At 38.4% G+C, this 20,096-nt stretch overlaps 1 protein-coding gene across 3 annotated transcripts in view; it reads left to right on the forward strand.

Moving 5' to 3' along the window:
- Positions 1–20,096, forward strand: part of TBCEL (tubulin folding cofactor E like) — a 56,848-nt gene that overhangs the window by 2,868 nt on the left and 33,884 nt on the right. For 2 of the 3 annotated variants that reach the window (XM_031443477.2, XM_031443478.2), the window contains 2 exons: positions 13,236–13,385; positions 15,036–15,175. In XM_031443477.2, coding sequence (XP_031299337.1) covers positions 13,253–13,385; positions 15,036–15,175 — 273 coding nt within the window. In that variant the 5' untranslated portion in view covers positions 13,236–13,252. Of the gene's footprint in view, positions 1–4,131; positions 4,339–13,235; positions 13,386–15,035; positions 15,176–20,096 lie in introns of those variants that run through there. The other variant, XM_064482155.1, reaches the window with a different exon arrangement.

The following is a 20,096-nucleotide window of genomic DNA, read 5'->3' on the forward strand; positions in this document are numbered from 1 at the left end:
TAGTGTTCTTTCATTTATATATATAATATATATTAAATATTATATATATTATAAATACTTTTTTAGTGTATGAACTATATGACATGTATTTTGGCTGCTCAGAGGCCTGTTTGCTGACCTCTTGGTCATGGGCTGTGTTTAAAATAAGTGAACTCTATTATATGTTTTGGGCCTAGTTAGCAATATAAGAAAAAACATTGTAAAAAGTAGCACGAAACTGATAGTAATAGAGTTTGGACTTAAGGGGTGAAGAAATCACTTAGCTGCAATTGTTGCCTTTGCCCTACATGCGGTTAACGGTTAAGAGGTACTGTTCTTCCCTTTTTCACCTTCTCTACTACAATGTCCTAGCTTTTATTTCTTAGAGATTAGAATGCTAACAGCCTAGCTATGCCCATTGTTACTCTCCATCCACTTGATCTTGCATAGCTTCATCAGAGTCCTCTTCCAAAGAATATTGCTGTAATGTATCATTTCCCTCCTCAGAAGCCAGGAGCAGTTTCCCAGTGCCAGCACTGAATAAAGCCCGCAGTGCTCAGGTTGACATTGTGGACATTCTACAGCCCCTTTTTACTAACGTTATTGTTCCATTCCTAAAGGCAGATCCTCTGTTCCTGCCAAGCCATCTACTCATTCCTTCCTTTGTATGTAACATTATTCCTGAAAGTCTGCGGGAAATGGGTTCCTTTCTTCATGAAATCCTACTCATCTTCATTTCAATTACAGATGACCCCTCTTCCTTGAAGTCTTTCTTGTCTGTGTTGTCTATACAGCTTTTCCCGTATGGCTTTGTATGTATTGTTTGTGTGTCTTGTTTTTTTTTCTTTTTTATCCCTTTTAGCTTGTAAAGTCATGGAGACAGGAGGCTCAAATACCTTCACATCTCTAGGACACCTAGCGTAGGGTTCATCAGAGTATATAGTTCACGGACCAAGTGAGTCGGAAGTGATTGAACTTATGGTTAAAATTGCAGACCTCTTGAAATTCCAGCCTAGACTTACTGAATCAGAGTCTTGGCATCTGCCTCAGTGATTCTTCTGACGCACAGTAAAATTTGCGAATTGCTGACCTGCAGGACGCTTTACAGTAGTTTGATCAAATGATATAAGTGAACTGAACAGTATCAGCTCAGCAGATTGGTTTAATTTTAGGGCTTTGGAGTCCAACAGCCTAGATTTGAACCCTCTCACTCACTAGCAATCTGACTATACCCTCTCTTTGCTTTACTTTTCCAGTCTGTAAAATGGGGTTAACAATAGTACCTCTTATAAAAGTGTTGTGAGAATTGAATGATAATATATGAAACAACAAGGCGCATAGTGAACTCAATAGATGTCATGATGATCAGCGTGACAAGGGTTATCGAAGTAATGAAACTTGAGAGGAGGTTCCATATCAGTCATTGTTAATAAGCAAATTGGTCATGTTAAGAATTCAGGCTTAAAATGTATTTTCCATTTTAGACGTAACAGATGGTGGATCTCTATGGTATTCAAAGTCATAAAGGTATTTTGTGTTCTTGAGAGGATTGGTATCAAATTAGCATGTTAGATTTTGTTATTTTATCCCCCTGAAGGATAAAGTGTAAACTTTTAAACAGAGGACCGTAGCCCCTTACCTTCTGGCACTGCCAGCCCATCCTCCTTCCCACCCTCCCCCCTCACACTCCACACCAGCCGCTCTGCGTTTCCCACTTTGACTTATTTGTGTCTTTCCCCCTTATTTTTCATCTAGGGGATTCCTTTGGCTCTTGTTTAAGACTCAGGTTTGTTTGTGGCTGACCCCGAGGAGTCACTCCCTGATGTTCTCAAAACGCTCTGTGCATGCTTAGGTGTTACCTTCGTGTACGTTGGTCTTCTTTTTGGAGGGAAAAGGAATTAATCCTGGCAGATGTTACCAGTGTTTTGTATATAATTAGTCCACCTCTGCTAGAGGCAGAAGGTGCTTGGCAGTTAAATAATTTAACTCAGGCTCTCCCACTTGTCTGGACTTTCCTGCTCTCAGCTTTCATAATAATAACCATAATTTATTGACCACTTACTATAGGCCAGGCACAACTAGATGCTTTCAAAACTTTTTTTTTCATTTTTAAACTTCACAGTGACTCTGTGAAATAGCTATTAATTGTTTCATTTTGCAAATGAGGAAGCAGGCATGGAGAGGTAAACACCTTGCTCAGATTTCAACACAGATTCATAATTAATATTATAATTCATAATTCATAACTCAGGTCAAACAGGAGATTGAAACAGATGACACACTTCCTAAACTCTGGACTATGTGGCTATGTCACACAGTTATTAATATGTAATCAATGTAATAATTATTCATTAATGGTCCTTAGGAATGTGATAATTACTAGTACTTTTGAGAAAGGGATTAAACTAAAATTCTAAGTTAATGCTTTTCCAGTGATTTTCAAAATGTCTTTCCATCTGTCATACTTTTCACAGGTGTTCTTGATTTCCCTGCCAGAACATACTACTTCATGTTTATTCAAAGTAAAATTCACTTTTTTGCTCATCCAACAAATATTTATTGTCATGCACTGACACCGCTCCGTGTAACACTGAGCGCGACTGACAGGTCCCTGCTTTTGTGGGACTTTGGTTCCGGTGGAATTTGTCACTAAACTAACAGATGGTGATAAATGCTGTAAATAATGAACGAGGGCAAAGTGAGAAGTAATTGCTGGTGGCACTGGGGCCATTTTTAACGGGGTGGTCAGAGGCAGCTTCATTGAGAAGGTAACGTTGGTGTTTAAATTTATTTGAGGCTTAAATACTGAGATGAAGCCAGCTAAGCCAGGAGGCAAGAAAAGGGCATTCCTGTGAATGCCTTAAGAGGGGGAATCAGCTGGGAAGGTTTGAGAAGTAGAAAGCCATGCTAGCTGAAACCTAGTGTTGAGGAAGAGGGTGGGAGGAGGTGAGGTTATAGAGGTAAGCACAGAACAGATAAGATGAAGCCTTGAGGACATGACAAAGATTGGATTTGATTCTGAGTGTGAAGGGAAGCCTTTGGAGAGTTTAAAGGACATGACTTAAATTTTGAAAAAATCATTTGGAGAATGAATCCTATGGTCATGAGAGACCAGGGAGGAAGCTGTTGCCCCAGTCCTAGTAAGAGGTCAATGGAAACTTAAGCCAGAGTAAAGTAAAGGAGATGGAAAGAATTGGGCAGAATTGGGGTGTTTTAGAGGTTGGTTACATACAGGGGGTCTGAGAGGAAGAGAGAAATCAAATAAAATTCTGGAGGTGGGGACTGGTGGAGGAGGAGCAGGCTTGAGGGAGTTGAGTTCTGTTTTTGCCTCCTGTGTTTCTCTGATTATACACCCTCCAAGGATACCACAATTCTGAATTTTGTGTTTATCATTTTTCTAACTTTTCTTTACAGTTGTCACCTATGTATGTAACCCTAAACAATACGATGACTAATTTTCTATGTTTTTGAATTTTGTTTAAGTAGGATTGCACTGTGTGTATTCTTATAATTAGTTATTTTATCCATTTAACGTTGCTTTTGAAAGTCGGTCATGTTGTCAGGAAGCAGTCATAGGGAACGATTGATGGTTAATTTCCGTTGCTGTGTCAACATCTCATTTTATGAATACAGTACCGTTTATCCAATTGCCTATTCTTGGATATAAAGGCATTTTTTTTCCACCAGGGTTTTTATAATTTCAGACAGTACTGTTGTTGTGGACGTTCTTGTACTTTTCTCCTGGTGCACATCCCAGGTTCCCGCAGAGTTCACCCTGAGAGGCAGAACTGCTGTGTCGCGGGGGATGTATATCTTCAGCTTCACTAGACAGTGGTGAATTGTTTTCTGAGGTCTCACCAACAACGCAGGAGTTCCCATTCTTCCACATGTTCTCCATCACTTCGTATTGTCACAGTTTTTAAGTTTTGCTAATTTATATAAAATGGTAGTTTATTGAGAGTTTAATTTCTGTTTCTGAACATTATTGAACATCTTTTACATATGTTTATCAGTCATTCAGATTGTTAAATACCTGTTCACGTCTTTTGTCCAATTTCCTATTGGGTTGTTTGCCTTTTTCTGACTGTTTTTAGTTCTCCATATTAGTTACATGTATTGCAAGTATCCTTTTCCAATTTCTTACTTGTCTTTTTACATGCTTAATGCCTTTTGATGACCAAAAGTTTTTCATTTTACTTTTCCTTTATGGGTTCTTTTTGTGTTTTGCTTGTGAAATAGTTCCCCAAATCAAAATCTTAGAACTCTTTTCCTATTAAAAAAAAAAAACTATTTTCTTCTCATCAGGGTGAAGTTTGCTTTCCGTGTTTTATTTGGAGCTGAGTTTTTCCGTGTTGTGAGGTGAGGATTCCCTTTCATTTTCCCCAGATTTGTATTCACTTGTCCCGTGACCAGTTATTGCATAGTTTAAACTGCTGCTCTCTGTGCCACTCCCCACTGTGTTTACATGGCCGTTTTCTGGGCTCTCTTTTCAATTCCATCGATCTATTTTTTTCCTCCAGAGTTTTCGTTAACAAATTGCAGGCAATTCTTGTTATTCATGGTACTCAATGTAAAGTTGCCTTGAATAGTGAATAGGGAACCATTGCTCCCAGGGGAAATATAGGGTTAGGGTCTTGCTGGTCTCGGTTCACATTTTCATCAAGTGATCAGTACATAACCTTGTTTTATAAGTGCTTCTGTTTAAGGACATCTTACTCAATATATGTTATTGCTTCATAGTGAAAAACACCAAAGTTCATGCCTAACTAAATCTTTTCTAACACTTGTTTTCTCTATAAGGCACATCACAACCTTCTTGTGCTAAGGGACACAGCATTACACTGGGGAGGGGGGATTTTTCAAATCAATGAAAAAGCACAGAAATTTGGAAAACCTAGCACCAAACAGATGGCAACAGGGACACTTGTTTACAGTATGAGAGCTGAAACAAGGCAGAGGGACACCTTGTTCTATCTCAGCTGGAAATGTGCATGTCTGTTGGGTAACTCACATTTTTTGTTGCTCTGTGAGTACCTGCAAATGATTGAAAATGCTGAAGTATTGATTTTGGGGTTACAAATTAATTTGAATGAGTAGGTGAATTTGCAAATAAGGAATTTGCTAATTAGGAGGCTTGACTGTATCATGAAGTCTGGGTAGACGGTTTTTCAGGAAACCATTAACTTTAGCACGTTCCCTTCCCTCTTACGCTTACTTTATATTTATAACATTTTATTTTAAAAGAATGATTTGATGCAGTGAATCTCTCAAATACTAAGTGCTAATTGACAGTTGCCATTATTGCAATGAATTTTTGAGAATATTTTTTGTTATATTTATAATCACGGTATTGTTATTTAGTTCATAGGCAAATGAGTAAAGAGTTTTAGGAAAGAATTGTGACTCTTAAAATGTTGGAAACAAGTCTAGATTATTAAACCCTTATTATTGTGACTTATATGAGGATCATGTTTTCTCACAGGTACTGTTAGTAACTTACAGCATATGCTTTATAAAGGCAAGTCCCTTTGGAGATTGTAATTTAAATGTTAACTCTATTAATCCCTCATCCATTAGTGACATTTTTTTTCCAAGTGAACATCAGTAAAGGAGTCCAAGAAAAAGACAAGATTGTATACATCATAAATCAGATCCCTCACAAAATGCATTTACTGAGACTTGGCTAATTTATCCCTTTCACTATTTAAGATCCTTAAGTGAATTGTTGGCATTAATTTGACAAGTGTGCTGAGAGAGTAAGAACCAGACATTTGGACTTGACCTATATTCATCTTTTTTTTTTTCCAACATAACATATGTTTTATTTATTCTCTAATTTTTGAAGTAGTTTTTATTGTGGTAAGATATATATAACATAAAAGGTACCATTTTAACCGTTTTGAAGTATACAGATCAGTGACATTAAGTACATTCACATTGTACACCGATCACCACCATCCATCTCCAGAACGTTCTGCTGTTCCCAAACTGAAACTCTGTACCTGTTAATCAGTAACTCCTCATTCCGCATTTTCCCAGATCCTGACAACCATCATTCTGCTTTCTGTCTCTGTGAATGTGACTACTCTAGATACCTCACATTAGTGGAATCATAGTATTTGTCCTGTTGTGTTTGGTTTATTTCACTTAGCATTGTATCTTCAAGGTTCATCCATTTTGTAGCATGTGTCAAAATTGCCTTCCTTTTCAAAGCTGAATAATACTCCATTGTGTGTATGTACTACATTTTGCTTATCCATTCATCCACCCATAGATGTTTGGACCATTTCCATCCTTTGGTTACTGTGAATAATGCTGCTATAAATATTGGTGTACAAATATCTATTCAAGTCCCTTCTTTCAGTTCTTTTGGCATGTACCCAGAAGTAGGGTTGCTGGATCATATGGTAATTTTATGTTTAATTTTTTGAGGAACTGTCATACTGTTTTCTACAGCAGCTACAACATTTTACATTCTCACCCGCAATGCACACATATTCATCTTTAGTTGCTAAACTGTGCCAATTGTGCTGAAGCATGGAATAAATTATTAACTCTTATATATGAAACACATAGTGTGGTATGAATACCAACATTGTGTATTCAGTATTAAATCTACTGTGGCTGCAGTTTTTCCAGAAGAACTTAGCTTGTGCTAGGGAGCAAGTATTTCTCACTTTGCTACTGATGCATTGCTCTATCATGTGATCTCTTATTTTTGGAATCCCTGTGGGGAGGTAGACATAACTGGTATTTCAGTGGTAGCTGTGAAGTATTTTTGTTCATATCTCCTCTGATCTGAGTTTATTAATATACCTGCTTTTCATATTTTATAAAAATATATTTGATATGCACAATCAGAAGTGATTAGAAAGCAGAAAGATGGAGGAAACAAAACAACAAACTGAAGTCCCAGCTACCTAAAATGTCCTAGAATCTGGCAGGGCTTGGGGATAATGGGAATCTTTCAGAAAAGAAAGCTTTTTGGTGATGAGGTTAGGAGTCCACAAAGCAAAAGTTAAATGGATATTTAAAAAAAAATTTGTAAAAATTGAGAAAGCTAGTAATCCTGAGAGATTCTTTGAACTATTCAGGAGATTTTCCCCCTTAGATTTGCTTCATTGGTTATTGTTGACCTCTTCCACACCCCTTTCCCCACAAATGCAGCCTATAAATTCCATTTTTTGTTCTTCTTAAAAAAGAAGATATAATAGCTCTCCCTCTGAACACTTGATTTTTCTTCATCAGTTGTCCCATCTCCTGTTTTCACCTAAGCTTCTCAAAGGCATGGTCTGTACTTACTGTCTTCATTATTTATTTCCTTAACTCCCTATGCTATGTTTTGAAAGTGCTTCCATTAAGGTGAGCAAACTCCTAATTGCCCAGTCCTTTAGGGATTTTAAAATTCTCATCATTTTTGTCCTCTTGATATTCTGCATAAAGATCGGTAACTCCCATCCTTGCACTATATTCACAGTGATCTATCAAAAATTTTCTTACTTTAACTCTAGAGGATAAAGTCAAACCCAAGCAAGGCCAATCATGAGCTGACCACCTCGGTCGAATCTGCTGCCTCCCCAGTTCCCCCCACACATATTTTATGTTGTAGTAATAGCAGTTAAAAATGTCTCTTGTGCCAGTTTATGTTATTTCCTGTGCCTGGAATGCTCTTTTCCACCCTGTTCTTTGTCATCTTTCAAAATTGCTCAGGATTTACCTACTACTTCCTTGATCAGACTTCCACAGGTTAATCACGTCTTGTGTTTGAATCCATTATTTCTGGGTGGCTTATTTCAGGTACGTTATCTCTGTGTGTTTCCCTCTAGGTTGTGGATGCACCGAGGGCAGCGTTTGGATTTTATTCATTCTCATTTTCTTTAGTATTTAGCACAGTGCTTGGCATAGATCCGTTTTCTAGTTCATTTCTGTTGAATGGAACTGCATGAGACTGTCAGCTTTGTGAGGGCAAACATTTTATGAATAAATGAATGGGCAAATAAGCCTAATTGGAACCACTTTGATAAGGTGCAGAAAGTGATAGCAGTGAAAATGAAATATATCTGTTGTCTCTATTTTTATTAAACAAGTGGTAAAGAGATTCTTATTCTCAGATGGTCTAGTAAAGGACATAGGCACCTGACAGGAGAAAAATGCCTGGAATGAAATGTCATCTGACCAAAGGAGCCCAAAGGTGAAACTGGCGCCTCTGGGCAGAATGTTTAATCTAAGTTTTATTGTCACATATTTGGTAGCAAAATACCAGCAGGTAGCGTTTAGAGTGCCGTTTTCTCTGTCCTTCTCTGATGCGTGGATAAGATCGGTCCGTTGTGTATCAGTGGGTCCAGGTCAGATGACTGAAAACTGGGACTGCTTGTCTCTTCTGCATTGTGTTTGTGCTATGCAGGCTCTTCCTGCGTGTTCAGCCTCATCCTACATTGATACATATTTTGAATTACTGCAGTTTATGTTTTAGAACTGTCAATCAGTTTCCAACTATTTATTATTCCGGGAATTTGAATCCTGCAGGATGGGCTTCCCACTGCGGTGGGAGGTGACTGGGAGGCCTGAAGCTCCCAGGTGCCCTTAGGCTTATGGCTTTGTAACCTCTGCCTCCTGGAGCTGCAGTGGTTCCAGAGTCGCAAGAGTTTGGATACCATTTGGGTCATTTGGGTGAAATCTTTGGGTGAGTTTTCTGAACACGGTTAAGTTGGCTGCAAAGGAAGCAACACCACAGGCCTGAGGGCATTCTTCCAGCCTCTCTGTACACTTCCTGGTGGAGCTTTTGCTTTGCCCATGTTAGAGCCACGTGAGGACTAATAAAATCCTGTAGCCTGGCCCTCCGACCCTCTTCATTTCCACCCCACCTCATTTTAATCGTAGTTTTGTTCTGAGGTTCAAGTGTGTTTTATTCTGCTTTTTTTTTTTTATCCCAGTGCTCTTTTACAAAAGTGTCTATTCTTGTTTGGCTGCCCATTTTATTTCTCTTTTCTTCCTCACTCCCCAATTCCTTTTAAAATTATTATTACTGTTATATATTCCACATGATCCAATTTGGAATTTTTTTTTTTGGACAGACAATAATAATGAGGACTCAAAACACACTTTGACAGATTATTAAAGCATTATATCCCTTAAAATGTTTTATTTTTTGAAAAGGTAATGTGTGGGGGAAGAAGGATGATGTATGCATCAGGTGAGCTTGGGTGGTTCGCATGGGTGAACACTGAAAAGGAAATCTCCTTTTCACCCGCATTCCTCATTTCCATTCTTTGGTGTCAACCACAGGTGTTAGCTTTACTAATTTCGGTTTTATCCTCCTGGAGGTAGTCTGTGCCTGTACAGTCAGATTCATTTACTTTTTATAAGGTTTAAAATGTGTATTTTGGGACTCTGGAGTAGTATTTGTATTTTTTGGAATGTGTGAGTGAGGCTTGCGGTAGTCACCCTTTATGAAGTGTGGTACTCTGCCGTAAAGTTTTTTTGTGAAGTAAATATCAATCTTACATACCAGCATAAGGCTGTGTCTCACGTATCTTCCACTCTTAGTGGTCAGACATGGCCTGTTTTCTGTTGTTTCCAGTTGTGCTGAGTTTCATACTAATTTTGGCCTGACCCTTTGGGAACATAAAGTACAAGTTGCTTGATAGCAATTGAGGATACTTAGGTGACTGGATGTTTTGTTCTGTTATTAATCTATTTGGCAAAAGTGTGCTGAGCATCTCATCCTCCAGCTTGCACTCTCACCATCCACTTTATAAGCGCGTGTCGTAGTCAGGATTTGAGGCACAAAGGAGTTGCGAGTTTTGCAGGCACACCGCACGACTTGCTAATAGAACCAGTCAGCATCACCCCAGATTCCTGGCTCCCTGGCTTTAAACATAATTCAGAACACTTTTACAAATGCGTTAGAACTCCGCCAACTGTAGAGGTGGTCAGATGTGATCTGACGCCTGTTCTTTCCAGAAAGCCATAGATTACCCCACCCACCCCCAAAAAACCTTTTAAAAGGCTCCAGTTAAAGATCTTTTTCCATCCTGTATTTCCTCATTTTTCAGTCTGTTTGGTTTTCAGTTTTCCTTTCCCACCTACTGTTCCTGCTCCAACTGCCCAGACAGATTTTGAGTAGATTTATGTTACTGATCCATTTTGCAATCTTAATGTTCTAATTCAAAACCCATGTATTACTGTGTACACTATCTACATTCCTGGAAAGCTGTTCCGATAGAGTATCCTGGAAAATGACCAGTGAAGGCGTCTGGCATTGCTTTTAAGTCTTAGGGGAAAAAAAAAATAACAAAACCAGACTACTTGGAAGAATTGTTAAAGTATGGAGCCATGAGGAATAACTTTAATTTCCCATGATTGCTTGCTTCCTAGCACTTATTTTAATTTGCATGTTTCTAACTTTGCCATCCCTAGTATCAGTTTTAATATAATAGCCAGTTATTTAACCAGCAAAAGCCAGTTTATTCTGGAATAGCCAGAGGATTTCAGTTTGAGATATGCAAACGATGGCAGACCAGTAGGTGAATCCAGAGAACAAGGAAGGAGATCTTGCTTTTATAGGGAAAAGGCCGGGACTTGAGAAGGTGTGTCATAACCAGAGTCCACTGGCGGAAGCTCAAGTCCAAAGTAGGGAGGTAGGTTGGGTTGCTTCGGTCTCTGACTGGTTGGGCTGTCGCTGGGCAGAGAGGAGTGTTCTTCTCCCTACTGGACGGTAAAGTCGGCAGCGTCTTCCTGCTGTAGGCCTGCAGCTCTTGCTGTGAGAGTAATTGTGTTGTGCGGCAGGGGCCTGTCCACAGGCCTGTCCAGACTCCAGTTTTAGCTGAGGTTTCTTTAATTCCACACTCTGCCTGTATTTAAACGGTGTACAAGATTACTGCCCTTGAATGGAAGAGGTTTGAGTTTAAGTGATTCTGCAGCTTCCAGTTAAAAGATGCGAGTTAAACTCAGTGACTATTGTTTTGACACTGACAGTTGAGCACCTCCCACACACTTTTTATTCTTTCGAACTGCCAGTTGTATGGAAGATAGCAGTGTAATTTCTTTGACTTTTTGTTAAACATTTCTGAAAATTCCATTGGCATTCCGCTTAAGAAAGGTCTTTGGTGCCTGTCACTATTGGTGTAGCACCTACTCTGTGTGTCTGCTGTTGTGATGAGTTTACACTGAAAAAGAACCTTTCCACCTAGAGGTTCCTGGAGTCCTAGGTGCACACAGTTCAGTTTTGCCACAGTCGATGCTGGGTTAGGGGACAGCAGCGTACACTTAGCACTCTGTGTGGGTAGAAAGAACGAACTGTCTTGTACCAGAACAGGCTTTATCCTTATGGCCGTCCTGACAGGGCAGCGCTGTATTTTCAAGGTGACTTGTCCATACTCATTATGAAATGTATTCCTTAGTCTAAACTTTGGTAAACTCTACAGATAAGACGTTTGGACATATGCACAGTGAGTATCTGCTCTTGTGTTCTAGGCATTTGTGAATTAATTTCACAAAGTATAGTAGACATGGTCCTGGTAATCTAGAAAATGGACCGAGTTTAAAGATGCCTCAGATTGAACACATATAAAATAGAATTCATCATTTTCTTTCTTAAAACTGGATCTCTCCATGTTTTCTTTTTACTTAACAGTATCACCAGTCACTTAGTCACCTGTATAGAAGCCTGGGGGTCAGCCTTGACTCCACCTTCCCCACAACCCCTATAAAAGCTTGCTTTCTAAATTGACCTTGAATCTGCCACTGCTTGCTTTCTTGTGCTACCACTGTATCACTTTGAGCCCTCATCATCTCTCCCCTGTATTTTTGTGACATGTAACTCTGCTCACTGCCATCAGTCTTGTTTCCCTCAAGTTAATCAGCTACTTAATTGCCAGGGTGAGTTTTCCAAAAAATTTGATTGTTGTATTCCCTTCCTCAAAACCTGTAAGTTTCCTCCTGTTTCCTACAGAATGAAGTTCAGCCTCTTAATATAGCATACAAGATCCCCTCTGAGGTTCCGATTTAGATACTCCTGACGCTGTCTGCTAGTAGATCTCTTGTGGGTACTCATAGGTACCACTGTGCATTCTCACTGCTCTACCTTTTTAATGATGTCCCTTCTTCTTTGAGTTCTCTTTATCCTCCTTCCTTTTTCTGATTATTTTAGTAGGAAGCTGGATATCTAGTAGTTGGAACTGCAGAGGACAATTAGTTGCCTGTATTTTGATTTATATTTAATACAGATCAAAGTCCAGTCCTTCAAGATAATGGGTTAGCAGAAGTTAGCATGTTGTTTAATATTACCTATTTTAACCTATGCATGAGGACTAAGAGGGTGCTGGAATTACTGTGTATTTGGACCTTTAACTGAGATTAGACTCTCCCAAAACTCAAAACCAAAAGAAATGACGTTCTGTGTTAGTTAGGATTAGGTCCATTTGTAGGTAACTGAAAAACTGAAAAAACAAACGAACAAACAAAACCCCAAAAAACAGTGGCTTAAATAAAACAGGTTGTTTCTCTTGCACTGAAATTTCTAGGGCTATGCAGCCTAGCACCAGGATGGCAGTTCAGTTCAATGAAATCCTCGGGGACCTAGATCCTCTTCAGTTCTTCGCTCTGCCTTCCTTAGGATGTGTTCCTTGGGCTCATGGTGTAGGGTGGCATCTGTTTTCTAGGCAGTAGAACTGAGGAAGAGACAAAGCAGGAGGGCAAAGGGCAAACTCTGGCTACCTTTTAAGGATGATTCCCAGAAGTTGCCATGGAATTTCTTACTTTTAATCCCATCAACTAGAACTTACATACTCATTCTTTAATAGAAGTGGCCATGTATACAATTACAAAGTCTTTTTCTATGGAAGAAAAGGAGAGGAGTTTAAAAGACAAATGTAAGAGAATTCATCCAAACTCTTTAGTCTGATGTTTAATCTGTACGTTCCTTTTTCAGTCCTTTCTGCTGTAACCACATGAACCCTATACATCAGCCAAAAGTCTTCCTGGTACCCTTAGCTGGGAATGATTGCATCCTCTTCTGAATCTTGTAGCACTTTTCATGTCTGTTGCAGTTACGCTGGACTGTGTTGCTACCATCTGTCTACACATGTTGCTTCCCTAAACCATAAGTTATCACCACAGTGGCAGTTCCTGGGGGCAGTGACCATGTCTTACATGTCTGCTATGCCTAGCTTAGTACCTTGTAAATAATTGATTCTCAGTAAATATTTATTGTATGAGTAAATAAGTAATTTCAATGATTTCTTGGTTTCTTGTAGAATTTTAGGAAAGGACAATGGATCAACCTAGTGGAAGGAGTTTTATGCAAGTATTATGTGAAAAATATAGTCCTGAAAACTTCCCTTACCGCCGTGGTCCTGGGATGGGAGTCCATGTCCCAGCCACACCTCAGGGCTCTCCTATGAAAGGTAAGAAAAATGGGACTAAAACATTTATTTACTGGAGCTTACTTAGGACATTAAACCAGAATGTTGTCTTATTGGCAAATGATTTCCTTTCTTTTGAATTATGGGTCTTTCTCCCTTGCTGTGAAATCAGTTTTTTGAAAAACTTGTAAGGACTTCTTTTCCTCTGGATTGGTCAAAAGACATTTTAGTTGTACTCACAGGGCAAGAGCAATATTTGAGTAATAATATTTCAAGGAACTTGGAGGATGTAAAATAGTAAAAGATTGACCTGTGTTCTCAATAACCTTACAGCCTATTGGATTACAAGATATTCACATTTACAAAGATGCATATCTTTGTAAATAATATAATAACACAAGGTAGTTTATGTTGAGCCAAAGAGAGTTAATTAGTTTGATCAAGAAAGGGTTCAAAGCTTTAAGACTTGAATTAACCCTTCAAGAATGTAGAATTTGGTTAGAGAGGAGATGAAGACATTCTAGGAGGGGGATTATGATGTGAGCAAAGATCTACAGCTAGATAAGTGTAAGATGTGTCTTATGTTTGCACTTTAGCTTAATGTTGTAATTAACTGATCTTGAAAGTAGTTCTTTGTAATTATGGGAGATTAATATTGAACAGTGCTTTAGTTCCTGTGCCCAAAGGTTACTGAGTGTTTGTTATCTCTCAATACAATTATCTTATCACTCCATATAAACTGGAAGGCAGAAAGAAGTAGACTTCTTACTTGGTCATTTTTTTTCATGATCCATTCCCATTTGGAGGAATTGAAAAGTACTAAGTCGAAAAATCATATTATTTGAGGCCTCCATTAATAAAATAGTACTTTTGTGAGCCTTCATTTTATACCAAATAGGGAAAAAGTGATGGAATTCTAATATTTATCCTTTTTATTAGAGATAGTGTGATTTTACTGACACATATTTTTGAACAAACAGTAGTTTGACTGAATTCATTGAATAGCTTAAGACTCTGAAACATTTCCTCTCATTACAATTATATATTTTTAAAAGTCTGATTTTCGCAAGCAACAAATATTCTACATGGATATGAAAGGGGAATGACTGATGGATAAGTGTGGGAGAAAGAGATGTAGATTTTTAAATGGAGCCACGTACCCGAGGAAGATTTTCTGAACGGTGTGAACTGGAGCTACAGAAGTGGTTTAGCAGGTAGACTATCTAATGGTTTGAGATAATTTTCAAAGGCGAAAAAAAGGTGAAAATACATATCAGACAGAGAAAAGAACTATCCGGAATGATATTTTTGAACTAAGTTAATAAAAGAAAGAATTGAGGCCAGGAAGAAGACGGTGGTAGTCCAGACACGAGTCACATGGATCTCGTGCTCAGATGAGAAGTTGGCAGCAGGGATGATGGCTCTGTTGCTGGTAGTCGAGATAAACAGTCCTGCTTGGGAGGTAAAGCCTCCAGGACTTCTTGGTGGTACTGGTCCAGTGCTTCTGAGATCCTCCTGGGCCACATTGGACTGTCTCCCCGTAGAATTCAGGACCCCTGGGCCCCATCATATCCTGTATTTTCCAGGTCCTTGCGTAAGCTCACACAGTTTGGTCTTGATTCCTGGCGGCTAAATGTATGTGCACAAGAATTAGGCTGACGTCGGAAGTGTTTTGTTTCCCCCGTGATTCAGATCGCCTCAACCTCCCGAGTGTACTGGTGTTGAACAGCTGTGGAATAACCTGTGCAGGAGACGAAAAAGAAATCGCTGCCTTCTGTGCTCACGTGTCAGAACTAGATCTTTCTGACAACAAACTGGAAGACTGGCACGAGGTAATATCGCTGCGTCTTGGTGAAATGCAGCAGTAACTCACTGTATTATTGTTTGTGTTGTTGTTTATGCTGCTGAATTCTGCTTCGCACTTGAGAGTCTTGTCTGTACGTCTCCATTTAAATAACTGACTGCTTCGACTGTTTCTGTGGTGATTTTTAACTTTGTTATTGCTTATTTATCTTCTGCTAATGCAAAAAGCACTGAGGAACTTTATTCCAGGCATCAAGAGGTTAAATAAGACCACAGAGGCTTAGACTGCTAATGACGCAATTCTCTTTTTCACTAGTTTACACATTGTGTGCTTCTTCTCTGCCGCTACTTCAACATGTATTGCTATAAACTGACATAAAAATTGCTTGAGCTTGAAACTAAGATTATAAAAATATTTATTCTTAGTACTGAAATTTATTTCAAATATTTTAGACGTTTTCCTTATGTTATTAAGTCTTTTTGGTGATTTGGCATAACTGATGCCTTTGACCTTAGAGTAACTCTAAACCAAGTTGCACAGAGAAATAAAAGTTATTATGACATTCTCTCTTATCATTATGTAGAACATTACCCACCTGATTATAACATTACCTGATAGAAGCTACCCTTAAGGATAAGGGAAAAATAGTTCTTCCTACTTGATTTCCTGCCTCAATTTAGGCTCTTATTTCTTGCTTGGACTATTGGAAAAGTGTCCTAATGGGTTTTCCTGCCTCCAGTTTTACCCTGCTTCCTCTAAGCTACCTTCTACAGAGTTACCAGACTCCTTTTAATAAATGAAATGTGATGAAACTCTCCTGGTTGAAGTCCTTTAGCGGCTTTTCACTGCCTACAAACTAAGATCTGAACTCTCTAAGTGTGACTCTCCATCATACGGCCCTATGCTGTTTCTAGAGGTTTATCTCCACCTTTGACCATATGCTTTTCTTGCAGCTCATGATAAATCGTGACACAAAAAGCTTTCTTGCTTTTATTCATTCTGAATCTACTGCTTTCTTTCTCCTTTTGTCTACCCAGCCACTTCCTATGTATCTTTCAAGACTTGGCCCAAGTTGCTGTTCCTCTGTGAAACTTTCCCCAGCTCTTGCTTAGGCAGAATTAGATCATCCCATCACCTGTATCATGGTGCTATGAAAGGATTCACCTGACATTTTTCCTACCAGACTGTGGCTTATTAAAAGCTTTCTTGAATCATCAGCACCTAGCATACTAGGCGTTCAAATGTTTGCTGAATGCACTAATAAATAAATGATTTTATCTTCAGGTTTGATCAAGACTACTTGCTCTTGTGAACTTTTCCTGTGATCTTAAGAAATTCACTTAATCATTCAGTGCTTCAGTTTGCTCACCCATAAGACAGGGCTGCCGAAAAAATTAATCATTGAGGCACTTGGCAGATATTAAATGAGATACAAATTCTAAGACAGCTTTCTTTAAGAAAAATCTATCTATAACCTAATTTTCTTTAGCTTTTCTTATATTCATCTGTTTCATAGTCTTGTTTAATCTGGTAATGCTGCTCCCAATTATATTTCCTATTTTTATTAAGATGTTTACCAAAATTCTTCCAGATGCATGTTACTTGATTTCTAAGTCATATGTTAATATGTGCAGATTTACAGTGCTGTTCCAAGAAACGGTCTCTTTTTGTACAGGTAAATTGATTGATTGATTTTCTTGTCCAAACAACTATTATAGTTCACTGTTCAACAAATTACAATCTATGCCTTCTTGGTCCTTTGAGATGCTTAGTTGACATGCATGCTCTGTCCACACTGCACAGGTGAAGAAAGAACTACCTTGTTAATCCTCCTTCTCCACAATTCCCACAATAGTCCTACTGCTGAGCCTCTGGTGAGATTTTTGACCTGCATGGGTGACAAGTCAGACCAGATCTTCCCCTGAATCATCTCAGCTCCTGTGTTCACACGCTGAGTCCCCTAAATTTGTTTCTTTGGGAGTAAAAATTTCACAAGAGGTTTTGTGCTTTGTGCTTTGACCACATACATAAACTTTTGCTAACTTGTAGGAACAGTTAACAGTGATGTAGTTGCTACCTCAGAAGAACGATTTATGTCAACCTGGATCAGAGCACAGGGTTTATACTAGATAATTCAGCCTCTTCTCTGCTTAGACAAAGGGCTACAATAAATATTTTCCAGCCCACGTTGGCATATATAGGCAGAGGTTCACATGTTTATTTGTACTCTATTTGTGCTCGGTGTGTATAATCCTATAAGTGCTCTGTACTCTGTTTTCCAGCTGTTTTCAAATGAATATTTGTTGCTGCTACCCTTCAGGTTTCCATTTTTCAATGTATTTTTGTTTTCATTGTTCCTTTCTATTTTGTCTTTAGCCTTAACTGTGGTTGATCCCAGTCTTCAGAATATATAGCAGAACACAGAGAGACGGGAGGAATACTGGCAGTGAAAGAATATTGATTTTTAGAATTGATTAAACTCTTTGCCAAGCTGCAAAATGCCTCATAGGTCACCGTTTTAAGGCGTTAACGTTTCAACCCATTACAACCCATATATTTGATTACCAAAAAGATCATTTGTCCCTGGCCATTAACTAAGTTTATTTCAGCCAGTATTTGATGCAGAAATGTGGTACAAAGTAATGTAGTTTGTTCTTTTAGCGTTTCTGAATGATCACTAATGTTAGGAGTGACTTCTTTTATAGTTTAAACTGCCGGCTGCTATATATCCAGAGACTAATATAAATGTGAGTGAGAAATGTAATCCTTTGTGGGCAGGCAAAGATTTGTCTCCATCCTTCTAAAACTGGGCATCTGTGTTTAACAAAAAGATGAATTTTTTAGCTTTTGACTTGAATTTTTTGGCTAAGTAGATTTTGGTCTGACCTTTCTCAAGGGATCTCTTTTTTCCTCCCTTCCTTATCAAAAACATTTTATAAAAGAAATTAAACGAGGCAGTTGAGAGGAGGGAGGAATTTGCCGCTCAGGTGAGGCAGAGAATAGCTGGGGTATAAGTTACAGATTGTTATCTTACAACCCTTTCCCCATTTTTCTTAAAACTTCAGTTTCTTCCTTTTTAAAAGTCAGAGTAGAGGGTCCCCTGTTAAATCACAGAGACATCTAAAAGGTGATCTAAGTTCATCTCCGTGTTTCTGCACATGAGTATCCTCAGCTCACTCCAGCTAGAGGAGTCTTTTTTTATTTTTAGAGTTTAAAAAAGAGAAGTCAGTATACTCTCCGAGACACTCGCTGAGTGTCTGCCTTTACTGTTAAGACGTGTTTCTGTCATAAATAGATGTACTTGTGTAAGGAATGTCATATGTTTCATTAATTTAAGGTTAACTCAAAAATCCTTTTTCATTTTAACCTTTTAAAGAAGATATTTATTTCTAACATATATTATTTTTCCTGCTTGAATTATTAAACAGTAGTTTAATTTTTATCTTTTAAGGATATTCTAGGACTAACAAGTCATGATTCTAAGTCTTTATTCTCATTGGACAGTAGTGCAGATACAGACCATGAAGACGATTACATCGTATATCTGCTAGCCTCGGAATTCCTTCAGAAACCACTTCAAAAGCTCTGACAGTATCCATTTTGGGGGGAATATTTTCTTCTTTATTATAAAAATAAAATATGAGGAGTGGTAGTTAGCGAAGGTTTTATGTTTTTTGTTTATTTAACTGGGGTTGTACTGTAGTGGTTATTCTTCATGATGTAGTTGGAGCAAAATTCCTCATCGTCTTTTTTTTTTTTTCTTTGCCCTTGAAAGAGGTAAAGCAAAGTCGTCATCTTCTGTATGAAAGTCCTTCCTGTCATTGGGATCCAGGTGGTAGAACGCACTAAAGGGTTGGTTTCTGCCTAGACTCTTTCGCTGTGTTTTGGCCATAGAGTAGACTAAATCCTAGCCATATATTCCACTAATGCTTGGTACCATTTGATCACAAAGAGATCAGACAGGAGAATATGTGCAGACTGGTATGAATTCCTTACATTTTAAACTGAAGCCTAGTGTATTTTCTCTAAAACCTTATTTACTTATAAAATGAGAATAACTATGGTACTACATCAAGAAGGTTAGTGTTAGTACAGATGAAACACTGTATGTAAAGACCACGCCCTCCAACATACTTCTCTGCACCTGTTTGCAGTCTACTTCCCACTGATTTTAGGGCTCCTGAACCGTGCAGTACGCAGCACACAGATCTAATGTAAGGCGAAGACGGCTTTTCCTTTCCCATAGTCCTCAACACTGGATACCCTTTCGTCATTACTTGCAGAGCTTTGAAAAGAAACAGGTGTCGAGGTCCCAACCATGAAACTTATCCCACCTATGGTTCAGTAGTTTATGGTAGATCCTGGGAAACCAGTATATTTTAAAAATTCTACCAATGATTTTAAATATGACATAAATGTGCTAAGATGTATAGCCAGGGCTGAGATATTGGTTCATACTCTACCTATACTATTAGTCATAGTTACATTTATTAAGTGGTTTTGTGCCGTTAATTTATTCAACAGACGTTAAGTGCCAGTAACCATGCAGTTGTGAACTAGGCTAAGTTCTATCCCTGCTTTCATAGAGTTTACATTCTGTTGGGAAGTAGGTAAGGAAACAAGTTTCTAAAAGATGTACCGATCACTGTTAAGTGCTTTACTCATGTATCTCATTTAATCCTGCCAACAATAACTGTAAAATAGGTGGGTACTTTTTCTCTAGTTTGCAAATAAGGAAACTGAGATTTGCAAAGGTTAGGTAACTCGTCAAACCACACAGCTAGGAAGTACTGTAACCTCGTCTGAACCCAGGGTTTCTGACTCTAAAACCAATTCTAACTATTCTATTCTACTCCTTTTCTCATAACTTTTAGTTACCACATTGCCTGGCCGTTTGATGTCTTAATACACTTTACATTTAATACATTTACTGGGCTTCTAGCATTTAT

Source organism: Camelus dromedarius, chromosome 34, assembly GCF_036321535.1.
Source record: "Camelus dromedarius isolate mCamDro1 chromosome 34, mCamDro1.pat, whole genome shotgun sequence".
Classification (NCBI taxonomy): domain Eukaryota; kingdom Metazoa; phylum Chordata; class Mammalia; order Artiodactyla; family Camelidae; genus Camelus; species Camelus dromedarius.